This window comes from Olea europaea, chromosome 10 (assembly GCF_002742605.1).
Source record: "Olea europaea var. sylvestris chromosome 10, O_europaea_v1, whole genome shotgun sequence".
NCBI lineage: Eukaryota > Viridiplantae > Streptophyta > Magnoliopsida > Lamiales > Oleaceae > Olea > Olea europaea.
The window spans coordinates 2384958-2406367 of NC_036246.1; the positions used below are offsets into that span (position 1 = coordinate 2384958).

At 32.1% G+C, this 21410-nt stretch overlaps 2 protein-coding genes across 2 annotated transcripts; one reads left to right on the forward strand and one right to left on the reverse strand.

The window, feature by feature from the left end:
- The first annotated feature begins 5715 nt into the window (after positions 1 to 5715).
- LOC111400859 (protein NRT1/ PTR FAMILY 5.8-like) lies at positions 5716 to 8324 on the forward strand. The gene is made up of 4 exons (XM_023028302.1): positions 5716 to 6024; positions 6108 to 6325; positions 6860 to 7371; positions 7449 to 8324. Exons 1-4 carry the CDS (start codon positions 5970 to 5972, stop codon positions 8266 to 8268), a joined length of 1605 nt encoding a protein of 534 aa, XP_022884070.1. The 5' UTR covers positions 5716 to 5969; the 3' UTR covers positions 8269 to 8324.
- Positions 8325 to 16620: 8296 nt separating this feature from the next.
- Positions 16621 to 17598, reverse strand: LOC111400141. The gene is made up of 3 exons (XM_023027578.1): positions 17313 to 17598; positions 17168 to 17193; positions 16621 to 17028 (listed from the first exon to the last, which is right to left on the reverse strand). Exons 1-3 carry the CDS (start codon positions 17596 to 17598, stop codon positions 16621 to 16623), a joined length of 720 nt encoding a protein of 239 aa, XP_022883346.1.
- Between the last annotated feature and the right edge of the window lie 3812 nt (positions 17599 to 21410).

The following is a 21410-nucleotide window of genomic DNA, read 5'->3' on the forward strand; positions in this document are numbered from 1 at the left end:
CCTCAAATCTGGTGCCTTTTTATCAACAATAAAGCTTCTTGTAGACAACGTATACTTCTTGTAAACAATGTATAGTCCTCTCACAATGTGAGGGGGTCCACATGAATATTATATTTGTGGACCATCCTCATTGTGAGAAGGGTGTATAGGTGTACAGCAATAAGTGTTGTACGTCCAGCACAACTGTTTTATCAAACTACAGGATTAAGAATAAAGACATTTGTACAATGTTTATGTACAACTTGATTGACAATAAGTGTGTTGAAAAATCTTGGCCATTGATTTTAAAAATAGTTTTTCAAATAAATTGATATGATGTTTGCCAACTCATGCACTATAAATCAAGTTGTAAAATAAATTGTACAAGTAGCATAATTAATAGAGTTAAAGGCCTTTGTACTAAAGTTTAAGATTCAAAAGAGACTTAAGTGCACCAAGGGCTCTTTTGAGAGGACTATTGAAAATACAAAAGCTACTTTTGAGCTAAAAAATTGCTTTGGGTAAGTTTGAATAACTCCTTTGAAGTTTTTAACTAGTTAAAAGAGTTTTTAAAGAAATTGACCTAAGATAGCTTTATCAAAAAGCTTTTTTACAAAAAAACGAAAGCAAAATCATAAACCTTTTCAATCATATCCTAAGCGAAGATAACTGGTACAATATTTAATTAGAGAAAACTCTTCTACAAGAAGTGGAAGTAAAATTTTAAACCTTGCCAAACAGACCCTAAGCAAAAGATTGCAAATTAGAGAAAACTCTTTTACAAGAAACCTTACCAATCATATCCTAAGCAAAGATAATTGGTGAAATATCTTACTAGTGTGTTATGTGCTCATATATTGGCCATAAAAAAATATAATTTTTATTTATATTAATTAGATAATTTTTTTCAATAATGGATGTAATGGGCAAAAGCAAAGTGAGTTCCATGTCAGTAAACCACCATGAAATTAGAACAAAAACGTCTGTTTCACCTAAAACATGACGTGGAAAACCAAAACCAATTCCGTGTATGCATGATCAAACGGGGTATGCTTAAAAACCACTCATTATATACTATTTGCAAATATGTGGAATTAACGTATGTCACGACCTAAACCATTAGATAGTCTTTCATCGAGTGACTTCAATGCTTTTAGACCATTGCAAGAGGCAATTGAAAAAGAGTCGAGATTGATGACCACGAGTTATGAGTTTCATATACACGGGTTTGTCACGATTTCTTCCATCTTCCATTCCAGTAAATCAAAAAATTGTGTTACTTCGTGTCATCTTGGTATATTCATTATATATGTAATTCTGATGAGTATGTCTTTTCATTGTTGTCATCGAGTATAAATTTAATGGTCATACTACATATACACAATGATTTACACTCTTGTGATTTGACAGATTTCTGTATAATGATCTTAACAACACCTTTTTCAATTAATGACTAAATTGTTGATACATTGAAGATGTCAACAAAGGTGTACATACTGGGTGTATAATTAGCTTTATTCTAACTTTAATTATGGAATTTACTTGTAGATGATTTTATTTTATTTATATATCTTAGTGTCATTGTGTTAGTATTATGACACCATAAATCGATCCATCATTGGGTGCATGGACCCCTATAAGCAATATGCATGGAGTTTGGAGATAACGTTTTGCTTTTTAATGTTAATCAACTCTGTAGGCTTTCCCAAAAGCTGTCTTTTTCCCTCTCTTTTGGTAAAACATTGGCTTTTCGTCCACATCATTCCCATAATTTTTCTCATCTCCTTGCACAAATAATCATTCATTACAAATTTTAGAGTTGCTTAATTTAGTAACTTGTAGGTAAAGAAGTATGATGTAATTTACTATTTAACTTGTCTTTTTTTTTTTCTTGTAGACTGTGTCAACATAATGACAACAAAAATGGTAAAATTATATGAAAAACAGATGAGTGACTTCAATTTATTTAACCCATCTTCTAGGGTCGTCGATTCTCCAGTGCTCGACGTGACATGAACGTGAAAGGAATTTAAGAATTCGTTTTCTTTTTATAAGGGCTAAAATCACTTAACATAGTAAAAATTACAAAATCAAATATTATCACATGTTTTACTTGTGAGCATTACTTGCTAGTGAGCTACACGTGATAAGACCACATGAAAATTTAGTGCTTTGAACATAATTTCATGTAACTTATCATTCAATTCAGTCTTTTTTTTTTTTTTTTAGTCTAAACGTGTTAAGCCCGCAACTTTCTTGATTACTTTACCCAAAAACTACTCACCAATTTATGGAACTTTTTCAAAACATAATTATATACGCTCCACATTTTAATTTTATTTGATTTTCTCATTTTTTTTCTCATTATAACAAATATATTTCTAATGATTTTTCATCGCATTCTTATTCTTGAACTTTTCATTAGTTAACACATATGATAACATTTTATGTCCAAAAAGTTCCATTGAAATAGAGTTTTTCATCACATTTTAAAAAAAAAATAAATAAATAAGTATGAAAAAATATTTTTGACTCATTTTAAAACATAAAAACAAATATGTTGACATGAATCATCATAAAGGGTAAGATATACGAATTAATGGAATGTTGAAGATAAGAATTTGATGGAAAAAATATTAAGGAAATAATTGCTACAACGAGCAAAAGTTGAGATACTTAACTACAATTAAAATGTAGTGTTACAAATAAAAATCATGGTGACAATATAACCACCTTTTTTCAAAATCGTCTTGAACTAAAATGAAATAGCTTTATGAATAACGTTTGGTAGGTGTTAAGGAATAAAAATTTCACATCAGTTAAATACTGAAATATTGATCAACTTAAAAAGATATTGGGCTACTTCCTCTTTTAATAAGGTTGACCTTTTAAGATGGAACCCCAAGTCTTAATATATTATCAGAGTACATTAAACTCCAATAAAAATTCGATCCAATTAAGACTCTAAAAATAAGTACACGAATTTCAAGATTGGTCCGCTCAAACGAGCCACCATCTCGCAGGAGCATGTTAAGGAATAAAAATATCACATAAGTTAAATACCGAAATATTTACCGACTTAAAAAGATCTTGAGCTACTCCTCTTAATAAGGATAACCTTTTAAGATGGAGCCTAAGGATGTCAACGAGCCAAGTCGAGCCGGCTCGAGAGCTGAATTCTAGGCTCGGGCTCGGCTCGTGTAAAATATCTTAGCTTTTTTTGGGGCTCGAGCCGAGCCAACAAAAGCTCGATAAAAAAAATTAGGCTTGCCCGAGAGCCGGGTCAACTCAGGTTTTATTTGGTTTTGGAATTTTTTTTTTTTAAATAAAATGGCAGCAAGTTGCTGTCAAACAAAACAGCAACCTGCTGCCCTATTTCTAGTAGCAGCACGCTGCATTTTATCTTTTTTTTAAATATATACTTCGAGTCGACGAGCCACATTGGTCAGCTCGAGCTTTGCCCGACATCTAAAAATGAAGCTCGGCCCGAGCCTCGAGTTGGGCGGGTTCAAGCTTTTTTCGAACCGAGTCACGGGCAGCTCGAGTCGGCGAACTCGATTGCCATCCATAATGGAACCACAAGTCCTAACAGTATGTTTACATGATTTTAATTAATTAGCCCTTCGATTTGATGTGAAGTATCACAAATCAAAATATCTCCTATTTAGTAGAAATTTAAATTTACCCCCCGTTTGACCCCTATTATTTGATTTTATAATGAGGGGAATAGTATTCTTTTTTAAGATTGTGTAGTTGAAAAGTTTTCAATTTGAGTGTAATATTATTTTATTGAAGATTGTGTGGTTTAAAGTATGAGAGAGAGAAAATTAAATTAAATTGAAGAGTTTTAAAGGGGGCCAAAGGGGGTGCTTAAATTTTAATTAAGTCAAAATTAACAATTAATTTTAATCATATATTTTATAGGATCCATAATTTTTTAATCACACATTTTATCAACTTTTATCAAAATTTATTAAAATTTTTATTTTGTTCCCCACCGAACATGGGCTATAAAAAGGTAACTAGATTTTCGTTTTGCATGGAAAACTAATTTAATGAAATTGAATATTAATTTTGTTGATTTATTCTCCTATATTCTTGTTTCTTCTCAGATTTTCCAATATCGTATCTTCTACTTTTCTATCTCTACATCACGCCTTTTACCTCGTGGCTCGTAATTGTAAATTTATAGTTAAGATTAAAATTTCCCTTTTGACTTCAAATTATAAAAATGATAATACACAAACTTTTATACTATTCCAACATAGCCCCTGTTTGTTTCTCTTTTTTTAATAATCATGTATTTTAAAATAGTTAATTGATGAAAAATGTGTGGTTAAGAAATAAGAAAAAAATTTAGTTTTACGCGTAATATTATTTTTATTGTAAAATATATGATTGAAAAGAAGGAAGAAAAAAAAAATGTGTTTCGAAAAAAAAATGGGTATCAAACAAGGCATAATCTACCAAACCTCAGAAATTTAAATTTTGTCCAAGTGCTGCAAAAAAAAAAATTGTTTCACAATAATTGCACAAAGAAAGAAGCTTTCAAACAGGAAAGTTCTCACCAGTCTCCAAACATTACAATTGTCGAACTTGGGTCCTCATTAACATTTTTTTAATCGTATATTTATTATTATATCCTCTTTTTTAGAGCATGTTTAGACCTCATCTTTTATCCAAAATGCATTGAAATTGTATTTTGAGTTAAAAATAAGAAAAAATTTAAATTTGCGTGTAATATTATTTTATTGAAGAACATGTGGTTGAAAATGAAAGAGAAAAATATATTTTGAAAATAATGAATATAAAACAAGGGCTTAGTGTACGTAAAGACAAATAGACAGAACTCGATCAACTTTTCATCAAACCAATCTTGCAATTCGTTGGTATTTATTTCGGTATTAAACCGATGTGGGATAATACATCCCTTAATAGGCCCCATCAAGATGGTGACTCATTTGAGCAGACCAATCTTGAAATTCACGAGGTGGTTCTATCATGTTAAGACTTGGGTCCATCTTAATGAGGTCAATCTTGTTAAGAGGAGTAGTCCAAGATCTTTTTATGTTGGTCAATATTTCGTTATTTAATCGATGTGAGATTTTTATCCCTTAACAATAACAAGTGACTCAATTCGCCTAAGTTCTCATTCTTTCAAGTGATTATATTTAACATAAAGTTGAACAATTTTCGTCAATTTGTCCCTGTATACCAAAAAAAGACTGTCTGCGAACCTTAAATACGATCAAGAAAGGATGAATGAGGCCCCCAGGGCACATCTTCAAGTGGTAAAAGGGGAGGGTGGAGAAATCCAGCTTTGCTTAAGGCTGCTGCGTCAAGGGTTCGAATCCTGAAATATGGATTTGGCTCTTGGGTAAGTGCAAGTGTACAAGCAGCCTTCCACCCTGTACCCTTGGAGGCATAACCTGCGATTTACCTCCCTCACGATGCTCCAGGGTAGGGGTGGTGGGGGACCCTTAAGGTTAGGGTTTAACCTTTTTTTTTTTAAGAAAGGATGAATGAGGACCTAAACAACTTGTAATGTTTGGGGACTGTAGCTGAGAATTTAACTAATTTCAAGATTTGCCGTGGAAACACCTGCCATCACATGCAGTGCGCTCGCTTTGATTTGCTTATAACTAGTTACTATGTGTCAAGAAACAGCATTATCAAAATATTCAATTTTATTTTTCCGTTGCATGACGATATATATATATATATGAAAGTGGGAAATTGCTTTTTTATCCTTTGAAATATTAATTCTGAAAGGAATTTGAGTGAATGCCCAGTGTCCCATTAAGCCTCGAAAAGCAACAAAACTTGTTGGAAATGGGATGACTGTTATACAAAAGCTACTAAAATAAGCCGATAATTCATTTTTCACATGTTTTCAGTAATTATCCTTTTCCAATTTTGTATAATCCCATTTCTTTATCTTCTTCAATGTACAGCTTTCTTTGAGCACTGCATTTGTGTCTCTCTCTGTGATGGCTGGAAGACAGAGACTTGCGGGAATCAACAAGCCATGTATTCTCCTCATAGGTATTAATATCTTCTACACTTGTTTTGTATAATAAGTGATTATAAGCTACTTATTTTCCATGTTTATTTTCTTGAACATACAGTGATTTCTGGGATGGAGAGGTTTGCATTCAAAGGGGTGGCTTCAAATTTGGTAACTTATTTAACTGACGTTATGAAGATGAGCAATTCATCTGCGGCCAAGACTGTTAATAGCTGGGTGGGTTTTACTTCGATGTTGCCGTTGATAGTGGCCACACTGGCAGACTTTTATCTTGACAAGTATTCTACAATTTTAGCCTCTGCAGTTCTCTATGTCGCGGTGAGTCGAGTTGGATAAACAATGCTCTCAGTGCTATTGAACTATGAAATGGCCTAAAATCTTGCTTTTTTCATATTATTTAGCAACCGTTTTATTTAGATAAAAATTAAATTTTATAATAAAAATTAATGGAATGTGGGTCTCAGAGATTTTGGCTTAGATTTTAATGAACTTTTTAAATTGAACCAAATAGTGGCTTAGTATGATTATGTTCTGAAATGCTCGGGATGAGTTATATGCTTAAACTGTTAGGGACTGGAAAATTTTATTCATTTTGACAGTGATGAAGTATTGGTGGAAATCTATACAAGAATCATTTGTTTCAAAACGATGGAAGCCAAATCACTACCCACTTGTCCTTGTCTGAAGACTAATTGTTCCCTCAATAATAAGATGAATATTTACTTTTTATGATGTGACAAATATTGGGATTAGAATTCGATCATTTTAATGAAGATTCTCCTAGAATTAATTTATTGTTCTTAGGATCTTCGTCCACGGCATGTGGATAACATATGTCCTTCGTATTATTAGGGACTTTTTGTGTTGACATCAACAGCGATCCGATGGTCTTGGAATCCGATGAATAAAATCAGTTCGGCTTCGTCCCTGTCTTGGTCTTTATACATGATATCGCTCGGCCAAGGGGGCTATAATCCGTCATTACAAGCCTTTGGAGCAGAACAACTAGGAGATGATGACGAGTTACCTTGTACAAACGATAATGACCCAAGTTCCAATAAGAAAAGCTTGTTTTTCCAATGGTGGTACTTTGGTGTTTGTTGTGGAAGCCTCCTAGGTGTCTCGATCATGTCATATATACAGGACACTTTAGGATGGGGACTCGGATTTGCCATTCCTGCGATTGCGATGGTAGCATCAATCGCTATGTTTTTGTGTGGAAACCGGTTTTATACACGCAAGCAAGAGAGGAATATCGATGGCAAGTCATTTGAAGAAATAGTTCAGGCAGTTAAAGCCACTGTATCAAAGATGATCAATCGACGGAACAAACCAATTAACGATTACAATGTAGTCGAGCTAGAGTATGTGTTTTCCTATCATAAAGATTCCTTTTTTTTCTTTAGCGGAATTAGTATACTAACAAGTATTACATTTACAGACTTCAGGAAAATGCACTTTGTAGTCGAGATCCCGAAGCTCTTCAAGGCTTTGGAGAGGATTCGGACGAAAGCATTCATCCCATTCGAGCTGCAAAAATGGTACTCCATCTCCTGCCGGTTTGGGTTATGCTTCTTATGTTTGCAGTAATTTTTCAACAACCTGCAACATTTTTTACCAAACAAGGAATGGCAATGAGGAGGAACATTGGCACGAGTTTCAAAATCCCACCGGCCGCACTCCAAAGTGCAATAACTGTGTCGATAATTATACTGATGCCGTTGTACGACACATGTTTCATCCCTCTGGTACGCGTTCTGACAAAAAACAAAAAGGGAATCACCGTTATGCAGAGAATAGGTATCGGGATGTTCCTCTCAGTCATAGCCATGGTCATCGCAGCTCTTATCGAAAGAAAGAGGCTCGAAATCAGTAAAGAAATGGTATTATTTGAATCCAAATCTGAATCTGTCCCATTCAGTATCTTTTGGTTGCTTCCTCAGTACATTCTCTTAGGCATTTCAGATATATTCACAGTTGTTGGAATGCAAGAGTTCTTTTATTCTGAAGTCCCAGTAAGAATGAGGACTACTGGCATTGCTCTGTACACAAGTGTTTTTGGGGTGGGAAGTTTCTTAAGTGCCCTTCTCATATCTCTCATTGACTATTTCACGAGTTCGAGAGGGTTGGAGAATGGCTGGTTCTCAGATGACATGAACGAAGCTCGACTCGATAAATATTACTGGTTCTTGGCTTTGTCTAGTGCAATAAGCTTGTTAACTTTTGTGATTTACTGCAGATTTCTTAAAAGTAGAACATGAGATTACTTTGAAGGACTTGTTATTAATGTGCAATGTTCATTTTGCTTTGTTTAAAATGTGTTCTATTTCTGGTTTTCAAAAAATGGCTTCTTTCTAAGTTGATTCAACACGTTTGGACTTTTGCTCAAAATTGAATGTGAATTGCACGTTATTCTAAAATACTTTATAGGTGATGTAAAAATAATATTTGGTACCAATTTGTCGAGAATTTGACAAGTATCAGACGAATTAAAGAAAATAAAATTTAATATTGAAATTTATGAGAAGAAAATTGTACTCTCAAAATTCAATTTCTATGATTCAAATTTTCTATAATGATGAAATTTTATAAATGAGTAATCTTTCTTATATTACATTTGATAAATAAAAATTAATTATTAATACATAAATTTAAACACCCATTAAAATTTTAAGATACATGAATATGAATAAATTTATCTATAATAACTCTAGATTCATATAATTCAAAATTCATCAAGTGAAAATTTATTGAATCTAAGTTAATGTGAATGTTAATTAATTGAGAGTTAATAACACAAATTTCATAAATGGCAATAATTATATAGTATTTATTACATATCAAAAATTGAATTATAGGGAGGCTAAAATCGTCCAAAAAATAATTCTCCATTGATGTAGTATTTTAATATACTAATAGCAAGCACGTGCATTGCACGTCTTAAGTATCAATGAATGATATATATTAATTTAATAATAACTTAATGCATGAAATAATGCAAAATAATAAAAATTAATAAGGACTTTGTTGATTAAAAATAAAAATTTTCTGAATAAAATAATCAATTGAATGTTTACCAATCATTCATACGTAGGGTAAAAGTGATTTGAAGTAGAAAAAATTATTGCCAATCTTAAAAACCATAATAATTAGAAGTTATTTACTTTAACATATGTGTAACCTCATTAATATAGTGTTGCAACCTTTCAATTTTGCAATCTCAATTAAATAATGACTTAATGCATATATTATAATGTAAATTATGAAGATTAATAAGGACTTTGTTGATGAAAAATAAAAAATATAAGGAAAAATTAATCAATTGAAAGATAAGCCATTGAATTTTCGTGTGTAATTTGTTTTTTTAGTGATTGAATGTCCCAATTAATATATTAATGTGACCCGTAGCACATTTGTTACCTCATTAATACATTGATGCAACCTTTCAATTTTGTAACCTCAATTAAATAATAACCTAATGGATGGATTATAATGTAAATTGTGAAGATTAATAAGGGTTTTGTTGATGAAAAATAAAAATTGCTTTGTTAAAGAAAATTAAAAGCTCAATGGATGAATTATAACGTAAATCATGAAGATTAATAAGTGTTTTGTTGATAAAAATAAAAAAATTGCTTTGTTGATGAAAAATAAAAATTATAAGAACAAAATACTCAATTGAATGATAAGTCACTAAATTTTCGTTGATTTTTATTTTTATTTTTTTAATAATTGAATGTCAGTTTCACTCATATTACTTTTAACTGAAACGATAAATATCAATTAAATATTTCACCACTTATATTAGTTCTAAATAAATATTAATTAAATTGATAATAAGGGTTTTGTTGATGAAAATTAAATATTGTAAAGAAAAAATAATCAATTGAATGTTAGTCATTGGATTTCCGTGTGTAATTTTTTATTTATTTATTGGATGTCCTCATTAATATATAAATGCAACCTTTAAAATATTTGTAACCTCAATCAAATAATAACTTAAAGAATGAATTATAATGTAAAGCATGAAAATTAAATATTGCTCTGTTGATGAAAAATAAAAACTCATTGTATGAATTATAATGTATATCATGAATATTAACAAGGGTTTTGTTGTTAAAATATAAAAATTGATTCGTTGGTGGAAAATAAAAATTGTAAGAACAAAATAGTCAATTGAATAGTAAGTCACTAATTTTTTTATTTTTTTTATATAATTGAATGTTAATTTCACTCCTTATATTAATTCCAATCCAAAATGATAAATATCAATTAAATATTTCCCTCTTTATATTATATTAATTATAAACCAAATAATAAATACTAATTAAATTGGTATTCCAATTATGAGGATATAGTAGACATGTACTTAAATATGTAAGAGTAAATTTAGTATTTAAAAGTTTCTCCATTATTCCCACTTTTTATATATATTATATTATATATTTGTTTGTCGAGTAAATTTAGTCGTATTCACCACATTTAAGATAAAATATAATTTTTTTCGAACAAATGAATCTATTAATTTGAGCTTACATTTACCCTCGACTAAAAATTCGACTAAACGAGATGCTTCATCAAGAAATTCTGTTTAAAATATTTAGTCCTATTTGATTCAACAATTTTTTGTTAAAAATCTAAGTTAAAAATTAAAAATTAATTTTAATTATTAAAATATACTTAAAATTTGTTTTTTAGCTAAACAGGAATTTAATAAGTTTGTCTGTTCAGAAGATATTTTCTAATTTTTTTAGTATTAATTTAAAGATAAAATTTCTTAAATTGAGTCCCTGTTTGAGCTCTATTTTATCAAAAAATTATCTTTAAAAGTAATCTTCAACCATATTCTTCAATAAAATAATTTTATACGTAAATCAAAACTTCTTTCTTAAACAAGTATATTATACTGATCCCCAATTTGATAGAAATTAAAAGATTTTAATTTCAACCAAAATCAATAATTAATTTTAATCAAATTGTATGAAACTCATAACTTTTCAACTACATATTTTGTCTTTTTTTATTTTTTTAATCAAAACTTGTTAAAAATCTGATTTTAGAGGATGTTTGGGAGTGATTTTGAGAATTGATTTTTTAACTGTTAGGAAAAAAATGGGATCCACCTGTGAGAAAAAAAGTCAAATATGACGACTGAAATAGTAAAATAACGGTCAAAAAATTAATTTTTTGGATGAAAAAATGGGGCCAAACAAGCCCTTAATCTCAACAAGGTTTTGAACAAAGCACATAATATTCCTTTTCAAGTTACCGTTGCAGAGTCATACCTGGATCAAGGACTCTTCATGAATTCATCTTGGTCTTCGGGCCAGGTGTTATTGGATCATGGGCTCGTTATGAAAGGCCCACGACTGGATCACATTTTGTTAGTGGAAAAAATCATATTTTATAATACACAATTTCAAAATTAAGAAATATATTTTAAAGTTTCAAAATTCGGATCTTAATTAAGATTTATTAATTAAATAAATAATTAAAGATATAAAGTTCACAATATTATACAATTTATGGTAACATTTATAAATTTTATAAGTCATAACTTATTTATCGATTACAATTATCAAATTAATTGGTCATTTATTATTTTTACAAGTCACAATTTATTTTTCGGTTACAATTATCAAACTAAATAGTCATTTATTATTTCTTAATCTCAGATTACAAAATTTTATAGGTCATAACTTATTTACAATCACAAATTATCAAATTAATATGTCACGTGTTATTTCTCAATGACAATCCAAAAAATTCCTTGTTACAACTTATTTTACAGTCACAAAATATCAAATTAAATGGTCATATATTATTTCTCGATTATAGATCACAACTTATTCTACATTGACAAATTATCAAATTAATTAGCTACAACTTAACTATTTCATTGGTCACAATCACCCAAATAATTGGTCACATATTATTTATTAATTACAAATTTATCATTTTATTGATCACAGACACCCACCTAATTGGTCACAAACACTCTTTATTCCATCCCATTTCATTCCATTCCACCCTGCTTCAACCCAAATTAATAGGGTGCACATTTTTATTTTTTAAACTTATTCTCATCACAGTGAAATAATGCAATATGAGAGGACATAATCTCATATTGAAGCACACCTCTATAAATCTTGTTTACTCTTGTGTGTTTATTTTCATTCTACAATTTTATTTTTCTCGATACTGTATAATATGATTTCTAATTCTCAACACTATGATGGTATATTGAGCAAGATTTAAGTATTAACTAAGAGGATATTTGTTAATCAATCGAGAGAGGCTCCTTTGATTGGTATACACGTCCACTCATAACTAAAACATCCAAAAAAATCTAATAGAAGAACGTATCTAAATGTGTTCAAGTGTTCGACATAGCTATTATGTTAAGGCTGTGAGTCAAAATAGGGGAAACACTTAGTCCAATTGTTTGAGCCCCATTCTTTCCAAGAAAATATATTTTAAAACAGTGTTTTGGCATCATTTCAACCACACGTTTTTCAATAAAATAATATTACACGTAAATTCAAAACTTTTACTTACTTTTTAACCATACATTTTTATCAATACACTATTCAAAAATTCATTTTCTCCTAAAAAATGAGGCTCAAACTAAATTCCTCTCACATTTTTTCATATTATTCAGACTTGTGTACACAAAGTAAATACACTTATTTCCACGCAAAACTGTACGAGAATTCTTCGGAAAAATTCAGGTGGACCCTTGAAGCCTTTATGTGAAGTTATTTTCAGACAAATCTGTATATATTTAATGCTTCACAGAGGGGTACTGTACTGGTAATTGGGATGAAAGAGCTAAGAGCATATTTTCTTGATGGCTGCATGCTTCATTCCATTTTGGTGTATTTATTCAATCAAATTTCTATACTGAGGAAAACACAGGGACCCAAGTGCGAGGATAATATTCTTTGTTATTCTGACTCTTGCCATTGAGTTCTGTTCATTGTCCTTTGATTGCGTTTATTGCATCATTATTGTATAATGTCTATTGGTAATTTTCATATTTTAGATTTCTAAAATACTCAAAACGTGTTTGGTACTTTATTTTCAAAAATGAGCTTTTGAAAATAAGGAACATAAAATTTAAAATGACTTTTTGATGTTTTCATTAAAAAATCAAAACAAGAAAAATAAACATAAAATTTTTTCAAATTAAAATAATTAATAAAATCACACAAAATCTGCCCAAATACAAATATGTCTCTCTATCGTCCAAAGCTCTTCGAAGAGGCCCAATGGAGAATCCATCTCTCTGATGTTGTCTCTCAATCTTACAATAATTCTTTTTTTTTTTTACCAACTTTAAAATTTATATATATATATATATTTTTTATCACGTATTAGCATAAAATTGATATAAGTTATTAAATAATCAAATTAATTGAAAATAAATGACGTAAAACTATTTCTAAAATTTTTAAACCAAGCATGTTTTATAGTTTTTTGTTTTGAGAAACAGTTTTTCAAAATAACAAATCAAACACATTTTCTGTAATTTTAAAATAATTCTTCAAAAGGGAAAACAGAAAATGAATTTAAAAAATGAAAACAGGAAACGAAAACGCAAACAAAAAACACTCAAATTTTCTTATGATTTCATGTCAGAGCACGTTTTGTTGGGTTTATTATTGTGCCCTAACTGAATAAAATTTTTGAATTTTATTTTAAACGAAAGACTTATAAAATCATATAAAAAAGTTTTAAAATGAAAGTCCATGAAATCTACAAAAGTCATCACTTAAAAAAATAAAAAGAATAAAAAACTCTATAAAAGTATTCAAAAGTCTTAATTGAATACACATTCTTTGGTCTTTATTATGTTATTACACTTGTGGACATAAAATTCTTCAATCCTGTCCTGTCCAGCCCCACAGAGGAAGGACAGGGAAAATGATCTCTGCCCAAACCCACCTTGATTCTTATTTTTTGTGTCTAAATTTGAATTATAATTAAAAAATAAATAACAAAATGGGACTATCACGAGGATGTTTTAATCTCCACCCCCAGGGCATATCTCCTAGTGGCAAAGTGGAGGGCTGATAGGGCTCAGCGCGGCAGTGTGCAGAGTTCGATTCCCCGCAAAGTGAAATTGACTTTGTTGCAAGCGGGAGTTACCATATGGGTTAACAGCCTTGGTCTATCCATGTGCTCTCCACCCTGACTCCTGGGAGGCACATCCTGCGATTTACCTCCTCCACAATGGCTCAGGGCAGGGTCGGTGGAGGCCTTTAAGGTTGGGGTTCAACCTTTTACACTGTCAATTATTATTCAATCTTTATTATCACAATCGCTGGTTAAAATTAGACTCACAACTTCGTCAAGTTTCCCATACTGAAAAATTAGGTAGTTGTATATATATTTTTTATTATTAACGTTTTTACTTATGAAAATCAAGACCAATTAATCTTATCATAAAGAACAATTTTATCATAAATCTTCAATAAAGAAAAATTTTCATGAAAAACCATCTCTCCTCTCACAACGTTTCAGAAAATAAAGAACAATTTTATGCAAGTGGACCAGTTTTATAATTTAATAATTTATAATTTTTTTTTATTGTTAAGTCATGATTCTTTTTATCATTTTGTATTTAATTGGAGTTTTATTTTAATTAAGAGTTTAATCAAAATAGATAAGTTTTCTAGAGTTCAATTTTATTTTCATTTAGGAGTTTTTTCAAAATCAAAAAGTTTTCTAGAGTTTGTTTTGCTTTTAAAGTCTAGTTAGGAGTTTGTATAAATGGGGTGTTATGATTGTGTTTTAGCCTTTAGGGTATTTTATTTTTAACATCGAATAGAAATTTTAAGATTTTTTTTTTTTTATCAATTATTCACTTAACTAATTTTGTTTTTTGTTTTTGTTTTTAAAAGAAAAAGTAACATATTCATGCATCAAATTTTTTTTTTTTTTAACCCTTATCTAAATGACTTTTATTGATGAACCCTCACTTGTGGCGAAGGAATACCGTAGTTACATAAAATTAGCAAAACACCATCCACATCAAAGTAAGCCAAATTACTTGTAATCTAGAACAACATTGGAAGATTTGAAGACAAACTGTGAGGAGAAAAGCCACGAAAATTGGGGATGCTCAATTTATCCATTCGCAAAGCTCCTCTAACTGATGATGGGATTGTGATAGAGTCCATCCAGATATGTGAAACACAAGACACTCCCAATTTCGACAGGATATCAGCTACCAAGTTACCCTCCTGATATATGTGTTGGATTCTACAAGAGATTATAGACAGCAAGTATTGTATCTCTTCCCAGTAATCTTCTAGATACCAAATACCACAAACCTTTCTCTTTACACAATTAAAGATAATCAATGAATCTATCTCCACTTCAAGACGGTTAATCCCCATCATTTTAGCATGTCGAAGCCCATATAATAATGCTAATAGCCCAACTCCATTATTAGTACCCTCACCAAGTTCCTCAGCAAAGGCTATGACAATATCACCTCTTTCATTTCGAATAATACCTCCAGCACCACAAATTTCAGGATTGCCCAGGCAATACCCATTAGTATTGAGTTTGTGCCACCCTTCCATTGGTCGTTGCCATCTCACTACTTTGAAGTTTTTCCGTTTAATTGGCTTGTCCGGGATATTAAGCTCCCTCAACACCCATTCATCTCTTCTGTTAAATGTTCTCGCTTTTTTTAGTTTTAGTCCCACCCAAAGGATCCAAACTTTAATTTTCCTCCAAGTAGCTTCTATAGATTCCCTCTTATCCTCCATCTTGGCTGAACATCGTCACAATCATAAATGCCAGCAAATAATATTAGGAATAATACCCACTAGAGTACCTTTATGTGATGTTTGTTTTGCTCTTCGGAACCATGTTTCTACGCGCTTCCTCCATCCTTGAGTCTCTATATATTGAATTCCCAGTAAGGTTGAAGCTTTTTTCCAAATTTGTTGGGCAACGTCACCCAAGGCCAATATGTGATCCAGATCCTCATATCCCCCTTGAGAGCAACACATACACTTTGATACAATAGTAATGCCTGTCTTTCGAATTTTGCCATCTACTGAGAGGCCTCCTTTCATGGCTAATCACATACTTATTGAAATCTTCTTTAGTAGTGTTGGGTGCCAAATCCATTCATGCCACTGTGATATCTGCCCCTAACGTCTAGTAGCTTCCCAAGCACTTTTTGTAGAAAATTTTCCAACCAAGTTTTCAATCCAAATCAGTTTGTCTTTACCTGTCTCATTTTTTCCCAATTTAACAAGATTTTCTCCCGCTTGATCTTTCCCAACTAACTCCTCCAAGAGTCTTTCATTCCATCCGTTGTCGGCTTTAAGATCCACTAACAACTGAACACCCAAAGGATCCATGTTTGACCATCTATCCCACCAGAACGAAACACTACCTTCTTTCACTCGCCATCTAGATCGTTTGAGAACATCTGGCATGCACTTCATAACCATCTTCTAGAATCTTGATCCTTTAGTAGCATCCACCTGAGATATATGTTTGTCTTTGATATATTTTTCCCTAAAAAATTTTGACCAAAGAGATGTTTCAGTCAAAATTTTCCAAGCAAATTTCATATTTAGTGATAGTTACACTTCATGTAAACTACGAAGTCCAGCACCACCTTCTTTAAAAGGCATACAAATTTTGTCCCATGCTACCCATTTCCTCTTAGGCTTTCCATCCGCATATCCCCAGAAGAAGTCACTAAATATTCTATTGATGACTTTTATAACCGAAAAAGGAGCTTTTATACAAGAAATCAGATGCAGAGGTATGCTTGTGAGGACATGTTTTAGAAGCAGCAGTCTAGCCTCTTTAGATAAGACTCTACTTTGCCAACCTGCCAATCTCATACGAAATTTTTCTACCACTTCCTCAAGGTCTCGAGTTCTCAATCTTCCCGTGATTATAGGAACCCCTAAATATTTGAAAGGGAATTTACCTTCAGTGAATCTAGTGAGTCGTAAGAGCATCCGTCTTCTTGATATGGTGATCTGTTTAGAGAAAAGGATGAATGTTTTATCAACACTTACAACCTATCCTGACCATTCTTCATATTTTCTGAATACTTCCTTAATAGATCTTAACAATTTTTTGCCACCATTTGGAAATATCACGATGTCATCAGCGTACAGTAGATGAGAAATTAGGGGAGCCCCCTTTGGCAAGGAAAAAGGTCTTATGCTTCCATCTTCATAATTAGCTCTTAACATTTTGGATAAAACTTCTTCAACCACGATAAAGAGATACGGGGATAGTGGATCCCCTTATCTCAAACCTCTTCCACCTTTGAAGAAACCTTTCATAGTTCCATTCATCATCACAAAATACCAAGGAGAAGTTACACACTGTCTTACCAGATCACAAATCTTGCGCGAGAGACCAAAAGATCTCAAAACGTGCATAAGAAAATCCCAATCAATTCTATCATATGCTTTGGCAATATCCACTTTAAGCACAACATTTCCACCCCTTACAGGCTTGTGAAGATAATGAATCATCTCTTGAGGTAGAGTAATATTATCAAAAATACTTCTCCTTGGAATAAAAGCACCTTGCTCCATAGAAATAATTCTTGGTAGAATTAAAGATATTCTTTTAACCAAAATTTTCGACTATACTTTGTACATTACTGAGCATAGACTGATTGGTCTGGACTTGTCAAAACTCGAAGGGGAAGCTATCTTCGGAATTAGCACCACGTAGGATGAGGAGTAAAATCTTGGAATATCCGTATCTCGAAAGAAATCACACACTGCCTCCACAACATCTTCATTCACAATGTCCCAACAAGATTTATAGAAGCCAGAGTCAAATCCATCAAGCCCAGGGCTACTATCAACTGGGATAGAAAAGACTGCTTCTTTGACCTCCTGGGGGTAGGGAGCCTTCTTATTTCCTCATTCTCTGCTTCTGAAACTGTTGGTTGGATCCAGGCTAATAAGTCTGGTTGGTCTCTTCTGGTTCTAGCTCCTAATAAATTTTGAAAATAGTCAACAGCTGAGTGATGGATAGCCTTAGGATTTTCAAGCACTGACCCGTCTCTTAGTCTCATCTCCTTGACCTTGTGAAAGGTCCTACAATTAAATTGCATGAAGAATTGATTGCTTACTTCACCTTTCTCAATCCACATCTACTTTGCTATTTGTTCCAGGCGTATTCCTTCTCTCTTTTCCCAAATGTCAAGTTCTGTTTTTGTAGCAAAATATGCATTCTCAACCTCCTCCGAATGAGCCACTTGTAGGCTAGTGTCCAACTCTTCTAACTCTTTTTCTAGTCGCGGAATGTGTTCCTGCGTCTACCCAAACACTTCTTTGTTCCATTTGCGTAGTGCAGTCCTCAACCTTTCGAGTTTTCCAATTAGGCGCCATAAACCACTTCCTTCTGAGTTTTCTCCCCATACCTTAAGTACATAATCCTTAAAGCTCCCATGTGTGGTCCACATTTGTTGAAATTTAAATGATGTAGGGTCGTAGCGAACCATATGTGCCTCTAGCCAAATCAGCATTGGTGCATGGTCTGATGTGGTGCGAGCTAAATATCTCATATGAAAGTTTGGGAATTGCTCCAAACAATTAGAATCATAAAATGATCTATCCAATTTTGCCCAACTCCTAGTCTAGCCTGTGTGAGCATTACACCAAGAATAAGGTTCTCCCCCGTCAGAGTATATTTCCATCAACCCACAGTTATCAATAAATTGATTAAAATCCTCCATAGCACCCATTGGTCTAGGTCGGCCTCCAAGAGGGCAAATAATAAGCGAAGATGGTGGATGAGGAAAAATATTATTCGAGTGCGAGAGATTATTCTCTAAAGAAACTCTCAAGAAAATTTTGAAAATACATTTCAATTTTGACTGCTATTAAGGGCCATTTTGTAAATTTTACCAAAAGAAAGAGGGTAAAATGTCAACACAGCTGCACAACTTCATTATTTTAAGGTAAAAGGAGTCCTAAGTTTGATGAATGCTAATAATTCTTGCCACATTGTGTCTGTTCTCTCTTTATCAAAAAACACAGCAAATTCTCTGAACAATCAAAGATAAATTAAGAAACTGCACGAAAAACATTGAAAGATAGAGCCTTTTATCTTTCTATTCTAATTTCTCCTTCTCTCTTACTTTCTCTCTCACATTCAACGCCACAACTCAAAAGCAGTCATCATAATCACCATGTTCTCGTCTGCCCCGCCAGCATTTACTCACATTCTTCGCAGCCATCATTACGCCCACAAACTAAAATCAGCGACACTATCATTATCATCACCAAAGACAAAGAACAAGAAGAAGAAAAAGAAGGGTAATACTGAAAAGGATTTGGAAGTTGGACCTTTATCTGACGACGATGAAGAAAAAGGTACAAGAAAAACTCAAGGTTTGAAGTGAAAAAAGGGCTTTTTCTTCACTCACGAAATTCGAAGTGTTTTTCTTTATGGGGAATCAAGCATCACGGTCCGGTTTGTTTGCTAGATCAAGCAAATTAATAAGTTTCTTTCTTACTTCTCCTCTTTCTTTCCTTTTAGATCGATCTTGTTGACTAGATATTATATAAGAGAAAAGGGTTATGAATCTTGTAGACAAATTAAGAGGTCAATATTGTATGCAGGTGTGTCTGTGTCTTTCCATCAGTTTATCGAAAGAAGATCTCTCTATTTCTGGTTTGTATCTTGCTTCGTGTGGGATTTTTACTTTGTTTGGGTGTTGTCTAAGGCACATCCTTTATGGATCTGTGTCTTTTATTTGTATTATGAAAAGATTTCTTTACTTTTGGAAACCCTTTTACCTGATCTTGTTTTAGGGTTTGCCAATAATTCTTAGGGTTGATCTCTTACCATAATTTCTTAATTTAAGCCATCGAGCTACACATCATTTATATGTATAATTTGGTGTGCCCGAATGAATGCTTCGTTGATGTTCAGCTGAGTGTACGTTCATGCCTTACCAACCTTCAATTTATCATGGTTTAACAGGTTTGTTTGTTGATTTTAATGGATTAGCTGATCTTTTTGCAACTTCCACAGAAGCTTTAAACACGAGTTGGACACGTTTTGATATGCAGTATTACACAATACTGATAGTACCACGAACAAAATTTTACTGTATTTTTCTTTTTTATAATGTCAAATTCTATCTAATCTACCTACTAAACCTGTTCTTCAGTGATGTTTTTTACATTCTTTCGTATGGAAGATTTACTAACAAATTAAGTGGAAGAAGTAGTGTTGTAATTTCATTTTCTATTAACATTGCTACTCGTTTTAAGAAATTTATATATTGTTTGAGCTCGCTATTGGCTCTCTTCTGGAGCATTGATTAGTAGAGATTCTTTTTTTCTTTTGTAAACTTCTTTTCATCATAATGAATTACTTCATCAGCGGAGGAGGACAGTTTCACATTAAAGTGAACCTCTATAATTATTGCTCTCGGTAGTATATAATTATAGTTTCTAATTCTTAATTTATTTCAGTTATTTTTTCTCATCGTGACTTGTGTTTTAACGCTATTTGTATTCCTTTAGCTGGAACTACAAATGTTTTCTGCGCGTGAAATAATTGTCCATTGCCCAATTCAGTTCTTTTCTTTATACAAAGACTATAATTATTTGCAAACATGCTTGACAGCAAATGTGTTGAAATTAACTCATAAAATTCAAACTGGTATGTGTGATAGTGATAAAATTGCTACATATTTAAGTGACATTTTCTATAGACATGATCTGCGGCATAGATTTTGCATATTTCTCTTGATTTCATGACTGAATTATTTGAAGTTGATTAGACGCACAAACACATCCCAGACTTCAACATGCAGCTGATTTAGAGTGTGTTTAATTAACGCTTAAATCAAGAAAATGCAATACAAAATCTTGATGAGGCTTGTCGTGAGCATAAATAATTATGATGTTGTTTCATTTTTTATGGTTTCTTGTCACAAATTCAATGTAACCTAAAGATGGTCATATAAGGTCAAAATAGCACAATTATTACCTCCCGTTTGACCAAGCTTTTGAAATTAAAGTTAACGGCCCTATAAAATTTGTGTTTATAATATGGACAAAAATCATTGATCAAATGACATGTGTGATTAAAAATTAAATTTTACCAGCTAGTAATCTCAAAAAGGTTTTATGAAAGGGGGCTTAGAATTGTCATGTATATGTACACAGTGTTTACATATTGAAGGAAAAGATTTCACGCAGTGGTAGGAAAGTTAAATGAGTTAAGTCGAGTCAAACATTTTCGCTCTGCTTACCATGTGAGCTAACTGGCGCTCGCATAGGGGGTGAAGTGAGCCTTGGTTTGTCCCACCAACTCATTCCTTGGTAGGGTGAGCCAAGATAGCTCATAATAGAGCATTTACACTCATTGATTACGA